This window comes from Mauremys mutica, chromosome 12 (genome assembly GCF_020497125.1).
Source record: "Mauremys mutica isolate MM-2020 ecotype Southern chromosome 12, ASM2049712v1, whole genome shotgun sequence".
Classification (NCBI taxonomy): Eukaryota; Metazoa; Chordata; order Testudines; family Geoemydidae; genus Mauremys; species Mauremys mutica.
In genome coordinates this window covers 28,977,474-28,988,072 of record NC_059083.1, presented here as the reverse complement: position 1 = coordinate 28,988,072, position 10,599 = coordinate 28,977,474, and the positions used below count along the sequence as shown (strand labels likewise).

General features: G+C 48.4%; 1 protein-coding gene across 1 annotated transcript; it reads right to left on the bottom strand.

The window, feature by feature from the left end:
* Positions 1 to 3,582: 3,582 nt before the first annotated feature.
* On the bottom strand, positions 3,583 to 8,733 carry LOC123346095 (zinc finger MYM-type protein 1-like). Its single transcript, XM_044983311.1, has 3 exons — positions 8,684 to 8,733; positions 8,047 to 8,160; positions 3,583 to 6,456 (listed from the first exon to the last, which is right to left on the bottom strand). The coding sequence occupies exons 1-3, from the start codon at positions 8,715 to 8,717 to the stop codon at positions 3,758 to 3,760; spliced, it is 2,847 nt and encodes a 948-aa protein (XP_044839246.1). The 5' UTR covers positions 8,718 to 8,733; the 3' UTR covers positions 3,583 to 3,757.
* Between the last annotated feature and the right edge of the window lie 1,866 nt (positions 8,734 to 10,599).

The following is a 10,599-nucleotide window of genomic DNA, read 5'->3' as shown; positions in this document are numbered from 1 at the left end:
CAGCGGCTGCGAGTCACTTCCTGCGGCCGGGCCTGAGCCCGGAGCTCGCTGCCCCGGAGCCGCCTCCCGGCTGCTCCTGGGTCCTAGCGCTGAAGGGTTCGCGCTGCAGCATCTCTGGGTCCGGCTCCTGTTCCACTCCCAGGCTCTCAGGACACAAGGGAGGGACCCTCTTCCATCCAGCGGGGGGAATGGGTGACACATTTTTCTATAATACTTAATGAACTTTAGGGGAAACCAGTAAACATGCGCAGAGGTAAGCGGGGAAATGGCCCTGCTATTGGGGGGAACTTTCCTGACTTAAACACCCCCCGGTAGGGTGACCAGATAGCAAAAGTGAAAAATTGGGACAGGGGGTGGGAGGTAATAGGAGCCTATGTAAGAAAAAGCTCCAAAAATCGGGACTGTCCCTATAAAATCGGGACATCTGGTCACCCTACCCCCCGGGTGGAATCGAATAGCAGAAGGATCTGAGTCCTCGCTCCCTCTCCCTTCACCCAGAGCCTGCCTGACCCCGAGGGCTCCCCTTCCACTCTGCTGTGTGGCACAGTCCTTATATCCCCAACACGGCTGGGCCCAGGCTTCCTGAGGGGCCCGTCCCCCACCCTGGTTGTGACCACTCAGGACCCGGGTTAGAGCGTCCCCACTCTGGGGCACTTCCTCCGCTCTGGACGCTTCCCTGACCATTGTCTATACCCCAGAACAAATGCAATTTACTAAACAGCAGCTAATAAAAGAAATCAGGAAACAACGGGGAAGGTGAAAGGAAAACACTTTGCCCCACTCTGCGGGCCTGGGGGAAGCACAAACAGCGTCTGTGGGATGCCAGGGCAGTTCACAGTCTGTCCCTCCCCCGTCCCAGGCCTCCTGCCCAGGCCTTGGCTGTGCTGCAGGGATGCTGCGGGTCAGACACCTGCTCTGGCGGTGGCCACACACCCTCAGGCTCTAGGTGACAGGACCCTTCTTCCCAGTGTCCCTGGGAAGGTGCAAATCCAGAGGGCAGATAAAAAGCCCCCGAAATTGGTGATCTTTGAGCACTTCTGGCTGCTGACCTAGTTCTGTCCCTGTGCCCCCCTTCTCCTCCCAGGGTTCCACAGGGTGCAGGCCATGGACTGGGACACCCCTGGAGAGTGGGGGAAGTCCCAGTACGACAGGGATGACTTCATCAGCTTCCACATCCAGCCTCGGGCTGTTTTTCTAAGCCAGGGTGGGCAAACTTTTTGGCGCGAGGGCCACATTAGGGTTGTGAAACTGTCTGGAGGACCAGGTAGGGAAGGCCGTGCCTGCCCAAACAGCCTGGCCCCCACCCCGTTTCCACACCCACCAACTTCACAACCCAATTGCCCCCCTCAGAACATGTGACCCATCCAACCCCCACTGCTCCTTGTCCCCTGACTGCACTGACCAGTAGCCACACCCCTGCCCCCTGACAGCCCCCTGGGACTCCCACAGCTATCCAGCTGCTCCTTGTCCCGACTGCCCTGACCCATATCCACACCCCCACTCCTAATGGCCCCCTGGACCCCACCCCCTATCCACCTGCCCTGTTCCACCTCCCCTGACTGCCCCATCCAACTGCCTCCTGCTCCCTGTCCCCTGGCTGCCCCCTGGGACCTTCTGCCCCTTATCCAACTCCTCCCTGGCTCCCCACCCCCTTACCATGGCACTCAGAGCGGCAGGAGCTCATATCCCCGCCGGAGGCAGCCACATCGCTCAATGCTGCCCTGCAGGAGCGGAGGTCCAGCGCGCTGGTGGTGTGATGTGCTGAGGCTGCGGGGGAGGGAGAACAGTGTGGGAGGGGCCAGGGGTTAGCTTCCCCAGCCGGGAGCTCAGGGACCAGGCAGGACGGTTCTACAGGCCAGATGTGGCCCAGAGGCCATAGTTTGCTCACCTCTGGTCTAAGAAATTGACTGAACAAGAAGTAGCACTGAGTGGACTTCTAGGCTCTAAAACTGTACAATGTTTTATTTTGAATGCAGCTATTTTTTACATAAATCTACATTTCTAAGTTACACTTTCCTGATAAAGAGATTGCACTACAGTACTTGTATGAGGTGAACTGAAAAATACTATTTTTGTTTTGCATGTTTACAGTACAAATATTTGTAATAAAAAATCATATAAAGTGAGCACTGTACACTTACCATTCTTTGTTGTGAGAGAAATCATTATATACGAAAACGCAGAAAAACATCCAAAACCATTTAACAAATTTCAATTGCTATGCTATTATTTTACAATGTGATTCATCGAGTTTAATATTTCTAACCACAATGAATTTTTTTGTTAATCATACAAGTTAACTGCAATTAAGCAACAGCACTACTCTCTTCTTTCAATTTTTTAACAACACCAGGTTACATTTCAAAGTTCTAGTCTATATTTCTTGGAATGGCCCCAAATGCCATTTACACACTTTATGATGTCTCTAAATGTTGAATATGGGTCAAATAGCCTGCAAGGTTCTTAACTCTTTCGGGCCAGGTGTCACAGAAGTTTAGATCATGTGTGAATTCTCCAGTGTTTAATGACATGCGATCTCTGTATACAATTTTTGCCACAGTCCAAGCACATACGGAGTCTTGTGGATTCTCTGATGTAAAACAAAGATTGGTCAGTTTCTGCAATGTTTCCCACAGTCTAAGCCCTTATGGGGGCTTTCTTCTGTGTGGGTTGCCTGATGTTTAGCAAGGGCTGACCTCCGTATGAAACTTTTTCCACAGTCAAAGCAGTTATGGGATCGGTCTCCCGTGTGGATTGGCTGATGTTCTGTAGTGTTGAGGTGTTTCTGAAACCTTTCCCACACTCCAAGCACTTACAGAGTCTCCCTCTTTTGTGGATTACCTGATAATTAAGAAGCCTTGACTATGGTATGAAACATTCTCCATAGTCTAAGCACTTATGGGGTCTCCTATGTGGATTCTCTGATGTAAAACATGGCCTGAACTCCATATAAAACTTTCCTCACAGCCTAAGCACTTACGGGATCTCTCTCCTGTGTGGATTAGCTGATGTTTAACAAGGTTTGACCTATGTAGGAAACTTTTTCCAGTCTGAGCACAGATGGGGTCTCTCTCCTGTGTGGATCCTCTGAGTGTTATATGATTTGATGTTTGTGTGAAACTTTTCAAATGGTCTAAACACATATGGAGTCTCTCTCCTGGCTGGATTGCCTGATTTGAAACAAGTTCTGACCTCCACTTAAAAGGTCTTTCACAGGCTAAGCAGTTATGAGGTCACTCCAGTGTGTGGATTCTCTGATGTAAAACAAGGGATGACATCAATTTGAAACATTTTTCCATAGTCTAAGCACTTACGGGGGTCTCTCTCGTGTGTGGACTGCCTGATCTACAGAAGGGTTGATCTGTTTCTGAAACCTTTCCAAGAGTCTTATGGTCTCCCTCTTGTATGGATTGCTTGATGTTTAACAAGGTGGAACCTCTGTATGAAACTTTTCCCACAGTCTAAGCAGTGGCGTAGCCAGGTTCTAACATCAGGGGGAGCGAACACATAAAAAAGGCGCCACCCGACATATCAAATTACTAATTACATACTTTAAAATCCATTATACATATTTATTTTGTACTTAAAATAAAAACACAAGAATGATATTGTTTTTCAAGTATTATTTTGCATTTAAAATAGAAAAAGTTTTACAGTATGACATCTATTTATATATTGTATATAAAATCAAAACAATAAGAACACGTTATTTACTTATTTTAGATTTCAAAGATAAGATTAAAACAATATGAAGCAACTACAACAGCCTCTTTCGTCTAAGCTTCATTCTAGCAAAGTTATCTATTACTTTATTATAATCTACTTCAGTAGCTAATTGTCTTTCAATGGCGAGCAAAGCTAACCTAGACAATCTATCTTCACTCATTGTGGAGCACAGGTAAGACTTTATAAATTTGAATCGGCTAAAGGGTCTTTCCACAACTGCGCTACTTATTGGCAACGTCAGAAAAATGTGGTACAACCTCGAAAGGTTAGGATAAATGGAACACATATCATTGGCGATCATGAATTTCAGGACACAGTTGATGGTGAGGTTCTCGTCGACACTTGACTTTACCCTACCACTAGTGATCATTATATCTTTGTACATGTCTTTAAAGCTAAGAAACTCTTCCACGATTGCGGTTTGACTGTCGATCACATCTGAGTACATGTCTGCCAAAAATTCTAATTTGTTCACATTATCTGCGTTGTCAAAATGCTTTGGATCTAAACCGCTAAATTTGGCAGCCACATCTTTAAAATGCTCAAGTCTTTTACTTGTGCTATTTATAACAGAATCTAAGGACACTAAGTAGGATTCAACAATGAATTTCTCCCGGGCATCAAATATTCCTTCTTCACCCTCTGCAATTTTCTCATGGAATCTTTTTCTCTTATGTATTCTGTGCTGCTTATAGTCCGTAGTAATATCACATTTTCGAGCCAACTCGGTTGCTTCATTCTCAATCTGTTTGAATTCAGATACAAATTCACTTCGAATGTTTTTCATATCATTTTCAAAAATCTGAATCAAATGAGAAGCTGTTACCAGATCTAGACTACTTTTCTGTAAATAGGTGGATAAACGGAAAGCCTTCTCTAGCACTTTACTCCAGAATATAAGAAAAACTAAGAATTCGTAAGTATCGAGTGTTGCCAGAATACCCTTTGCCTCACTGAGCTGTTTAGAAGTACAGTTTATCTCATCCTCCACAATTCTTTGCAGGGCAATTACTAGTGCTGGTAAATTTTGCAAGACTGCCTCTACTGCTGACTTTCTAGACGCCCATCTGGTATCACAAAGTTTCTTTAGAGTTAATGCGAAAGATTCAATAAGATTGCGTTGTTCTTCCTTTAGTATTGAAAGATGAGGTAAACTGCCAGAAAAAAAAGTAAACAGACTTTCTAGAGTTCCAAAAAACAACCGAGTTTGAATACTGGAGCTTAATGCATCAATCAGAATTAAATTAAAATCATGTGCACAGCAGTGCATAAAGAGTGCATTTGGAGCAATTTCCCGTATCCTAGTTTGGAGACTTGATATTTCACCCGACATGGTGCTTGCTCCATCGTAAGACTGACCGTAACACATATTTATTGACAGCCCCAAGTTTTTGATTGCTGAAAGAAGAAAGTTGAAAAAATCTTCAGCACTTGCTCCAGGTAATTCGCTGAACTGTATAAATCGTTCCACTGCATCACCGTTTACTGTTACATATCGTAAGGATAAAGAAAATTGATCAGTTGTGCTGATATCAATAGTAGAGTCAACAATTATGGCAAAGTACTTAGCAACTTTGATTTCAGTTACTATCTTTGAGAGAAGCTCGGCTGATAAGGACTGTATCAGATCATTTTGTATGTCAGGACTGAGATATGTTGCATTTCGATCACTCCGTAATAAATGTTGTTCCAGTAATGTATCACTTTTAGCCAACAGCTTAATAAGTGCCAAAAAATTGCCTTCATTTGTACTTGGGGAACCTAAACCTCGATACTCGCGATGACCACGGAATGCCAGTCCCTGAATTCCCAAAAAGAGAACTGCATCTATAATACGTTGTAAAATCATCCTATTTTTTTCTATCTCTTTCCTTTCTGCTGTTAGACAAGCCAAGATTGTTCTATCATTGAACAAATGGAATTTGGTAAGGAAAAGTTCTTTCTCTGCTTTTTTGTGACTTTCACTTTTTTCATGTTTTTCAATTTTCTGCATACCTGTAGCAAATTTCTTGCAACCAGTTTTTGGATCGCTCCAAGCACTCGACCGATTTGCAAAAAGCCAACAAGCAAAACAAATCATAATGTTTGCTCTTGGCGAGTAAACTAGCCAGTGCCGGTCAATTGTACAAGCACTTTTCACTTGTTTTTGTTTGTACCAAGTTGCTCTGAAATGACGTCCAGCTTCATCTTTTGGAAAATTGTCAAAATTATCTTTAAGTCCTGGCTGACAAGGGCCTAACTCAAGCAGAGCACGTATTAGATCAGGTGTTACAGGTGTGTCACAAAACAAGTGTGGATCTGTTGGGTATTCCCTATGTGTGTCAACGATAGCACAGAATCTTACTGTGTCATTCTTGTCCTCTGCATGATAGTCTGCTGAAGTAATCAGGTATTCTGAGGATTCCACTTCCACTACCTGTTCAGCTGCAGCAGCCTGGATGCTGTAATCAGCTCCTAGGTTGAAGGTAGGTACTAGCAGGTCTTCAGAGGGTTTTATCTCTGGTGAAGCTGCAACGGCCGTGGCACCGTCTCCACCTCCTTGGCTGAAGGTAGGTAGCAAGTCTTCAGAATGTTCCACCTCTGGTGCAAAAGACGTTGTGGGCCTGTCGAATGAAAAGTAGGCCTCCAACTTTACATATTTTGATGATTCTTTTACTCGATTTGCATCTTCCTTCATCTTCTTTCTGTCCCACCCAGACAGTTGCTTCTTCTTAGTGCGCTTATCCATCCCTTATCAGAAACAAATAAAATAAATATGAACAACATACAATTGTTTTTTTAAAAAGTGATGCGTTTTAAACGCTCTCCACATGGCAGCCAGGTCAATTTCACAGTTCTATGAATTTGACACCCGTCGAATTTGGTCAGCAAAGTGTTAAATGATTTGTTGAAAAGGCGCCACTTTATTCAAAACTAGAGGAGAAGCGAAAACAATCCGCACACTAAGAAGTAAGCAAACAGACTGAACTATTTGAAATCATCCAAAGGGTTCAGCATTTGTTTACACTGCAGGAAACAATTCTTGTGTGGGTGCCTGGGTGAGTGAGTGCACATGTCAACCGCTAAAAAAAGCGCCAATAGAAGAGCGACGACAAAAAGTTTTTAAAAATGTGGGCCTCTTGGCTCTTGCAAGGGATTCACGTGTTACAAGACTGACTAATGCTGCAGTTGTAAGTGTTACAAGTGTACAGATGACGTTTCTACTGCATTTGATTATGTGATAGAAGTTTGTCCAGAAGAAAATGACACCGCTCAAAAATTATTTGGAGGTACCTGTAACGGAATGCGTTCTTTCGTCGGCGTTCTTTTGTCGGTGCTTTTTTTCCCCTGCGTTATTTAGTCACTCGGCCACAGGTGCCAACTTTGCTTGGCGCCAGTGGGAGCTCGCGCCCCCACCCGGCCCCGCCCCAACTCCACCCCCCCTTCCCCTGTTGGACTCCTCCCCAAATACCCGCCTCTTACCACACCTCTTCCCCAGCATGCTGCGTTCCCCCTCCTTCCCTCCCTCCGTCCCTCCCAGGCTAGCCACACAAATTAGCTGTTTTGCGGCGCAAGCACTGGGGAGCCAAGGGGAGAAGCAGAACGTGGCAGCGCGCTCAGGGGAGGAGGCGGAGCGGATGTGGAAGTGAACTGGGCCGGAGGGCGGGATCCAGGGAGCTGCCGGTAGGTGCTCAGCAACCACCAATTTTTCCCCGTAGGTGCTCCAGACCCAGAGCACCCACAGTGCCAGTTTTGGAGAATGTGCTCAGTGGGAGCGGCTGCTCCCCCTGCTCCCACCCTAGCTACGCTACAGAGTCTAAGCACTTATGGTGTCTCTCTCCAATGTGGACTGCTTTATGTAAAACAATGTGTGACCACCATATGAAACTTTTTCCACAGTCCAAGCACTTATGGGGTCTTCCCACAAAGCTCCCCTGTAATTCCCCGTGCCCAGGAACTTCCTGCTGTTGATTCCCCTCCTCATTCTCACTCACTCTCCCGTCACCTGCTGGGACAGAGAGACAATCCAGAGAGGAGTCATTGTGCTGGGGAGAAATTCAGAGGAAGAGCACCGAGGGAAAACCAACATACTAAAGCTGCACAGACGGAGCAATTGGATTCTGCCTCCACTTCCCACCTAAACTTTCACAGAGAAGGAAAATTGGGAAGAAAAGTCCTGCAGGGAACAGGACATGTGGAAAGCGATGTCAGTGATATCTCCTGACTGCAGCCCTGCCCTGGGTGAGATGAGGAAGAACCAAGGGCACTTACTGATACCACATTTTTGGGATTCTCAACTTTTTCCTTCATTCCCCAGATGGTTTCTGTGTCAGTCCTCACCTGTATGGGCGCCTCTTGGGATCTCTCTTTTCTCACAGGCCGGGTGATCGGGCACCCACGGCTCTTCCCCTCGTTCCAGTCGGCTGATCAGGTCGGGTTTGGGAAGGGGGAATCCTGTGCAGGTGGTGAAATCAGACCAGATCAGGATGCGTGGAGGATTGAGAGAGCGTCTGTCATAAAGGACATTCCGTGGGTGGAACCTGTCCGTGTGCTGTGCTGGGGAATCTAAGAGGAAGGGAACGTGGTCACTGAGCCCCCTCGGGGGAAGCAGACATCTGGGGAGGTGAGGGGAATTGTGACACACGCCCAGCTCCAGTGTTAAACCCCTGCCTATTTCTAAACCTGCAGAGCCCAGAGCCCTCCACATTGCTAGAGCTGTTCCCAAGGAGGAGGGAGAAGAGGGATTATGTGTGCGACCGAGAAACAACACAGACAGGACAATACATGACTTCTCCACCTTGAAAGCTAGTGGGGTTGGGTGGGGATGATTTAGTATGTGCTTTAGGTTTTGACACCCTGGTCTCATTGGAGAGTGATGAGAGAAGAACTCGACCAGTGTCAGACACGCAGACTCCTTCCTCCCCCACACACCCCGCCCCGCACCTTCCAATAACCAAGGGGATGGGGAATCCCTTACCCAGCGAGGTCACTGTCTCATAGTTCTCCTGCATGACGTCCCTGTAGAGGGCTCTCTGAGCGGGGTCCAGCAGAGCCCCCTGCCCCTGGGTGAAATACACAGCCACCTCCTCGAAGGTCACCGGCATCTGAAACAACAAGAATCCCCCACTTAGCACCTGCTACCTTACCCACAATCCCACTAGTCATGGGAGAGGAGGGCCAGAGAAGCAGAATCCTCCCTCAACCCTGCTCAGAGCAGCCAGGAGGCTTCAGGGGGTGGGAGAAGGTGAGACTTCATTGTTCCCCAAGCACACGGAGCAGGGCAAGGTCTCCTCATTTCCCACACGCCTACCAGCCACAGGCTGATATAGGAAGCAGAGCTCTGAGCCAGGGACAGGGAAAGGAACCTTGAAAGGTTCAGAAATGGAGGAATGTTTCCCCTCCCACCACCACCAATGGGCCTCTTCAGAAAATCAGGCCCAGGTTGATCCTGTTCCAGCAGGTTTATCACACCCTGTCCCATGCCGGGTGATTAACCCCCCTTCAATACCACCAAAATCTCCCTGAAAATCCCCTACCTGAGCTGGCTTCATTATGGCCATTTCCCTGCCCTGTCTCCTGGAAGACGGGAGGATCTGGAGCGAAACGTGGACGCGATTCCTCAGCCTGTCAGAGGAGCAGGGAGATTGGGCAGGTTTCATAAGGGGCTGGAGTCCATGTCACGCCCCGATTCCCCCCAGGCTCTCTCCCTGCAGACAGACGCATGGATTCTAGGACTCTGCCATGCTGGGAAAAACCCCAGTTAGTTCATTACCCCCACCCCCCGCCCCCGGCCTAGCCCCTCCCCCATTAGAACTAACCCCACCAAGTCCCTTCTACACCTCCCCAGAACAGCATCTCTGAGCCAAACGCCGGAAAAAGAGCAGAATCAAAGGAGTCACTTTAGGACACTGCCCCACGGTGTATTGTAACCCCTCTAGCTCTGCCCCAGCTCCCTCAGTCCTGCGGTGCTCAGTAGAGTCAGCAACTGGCTTTTCCTCGCTCAGCTCCTCCCCTGCTTCCCAGGAGAGCTGACTGCCCCGGGGGTGCAGGGAATGGAGCCGGGCAGGGCTGGGAGCTGGGAACCTCCTTCCCCACTTCCTGCTCCTGCTGCCCTTCCAGTCTCTCCGCTCCCCCTTTAATCTTCTTCCCTCGCCTTGGGAGAACGGGCGACTGCCCCATTGCCGTGGGCCTTTGCTCTCATCAGGCAGTTCAGCCACTGACACTGGTAACGGGGGTTGAACCCGGCTGTGCCACTGAGGGCAGCAGCTCTGGGGCTCACCGACACAGGGAGCCCCTCCCCTTGTAGGCCAAACTCCCCAGCTGGTCCCTGAAAGGGGCCCTTTGTGCAGAGTCATTTCCCTGCCCGGCTCCAGCCCTTTCCCCAGGTCTCTCCATCACCTGGAGGCTCAGGGTGTGGTTAGAGGGGTTCCAGCCACTGGAGAAAGTGCCCCTGGGCTGGTCTCAGAGGGGTGGGATGAAGCGGGAATGTTCTTAATGTTTTCTCTGAATAGTGTGTGTGCCTCTGTTTCCCCATGTGTTACTCAAGTATCAAGCTGGTAGGATACGGGTGTGAGATCATTGCAGAGGCCTCTAGAGGGCAGGTGTGACTGCAGAGTGGCTGCCTGGGCATAGAGAATGGCCAGAATTCTGTATCCTGGCAAATGATGGCCGGAGCAGGTCCTCTGCAAGGAGCCAGCCAGCTGAAGGTGTTGGAGAACAAGGAAAGAGGGGAAGGCCGGTGACACAATTTCCTGGGAAAGAGAGAAAGTACCGAGGGGCTGCCGAACATCACTGAGGAAGGGGGGCTGGTTTGGGTCAGTCTCCTGGTTTGGGACTCAGTGGGGAGAGTCCAGGGCTCGGGACTCTGGATTCCCCCCACAGATGGACTTTGCT

Excerpts from the sequence above, each read along its gene's own strand:
- LOC123346095 (XM_044983311.1), bottom strand. The coding sequence starts at position 8,717 with ATGCAGGAGAACTATGAGACAGTGACCTCGCTGG. Across the intron at positions 8,161-8,683 it reads TGAGACAGTGACCTCGCTGG|GATTCCCCCTTCCCAAACCC; the intron begins GTAAGGGATTCC and ends CCACCTGCACAG. Across the intron at positions 6,457-8,046 it reads CCCAAGAGGCGCCCATACAG|GGATGGATAAGCGCACTAAG; the intron begins GTGAGGACTGAC and ends GTTTCTGATAAG.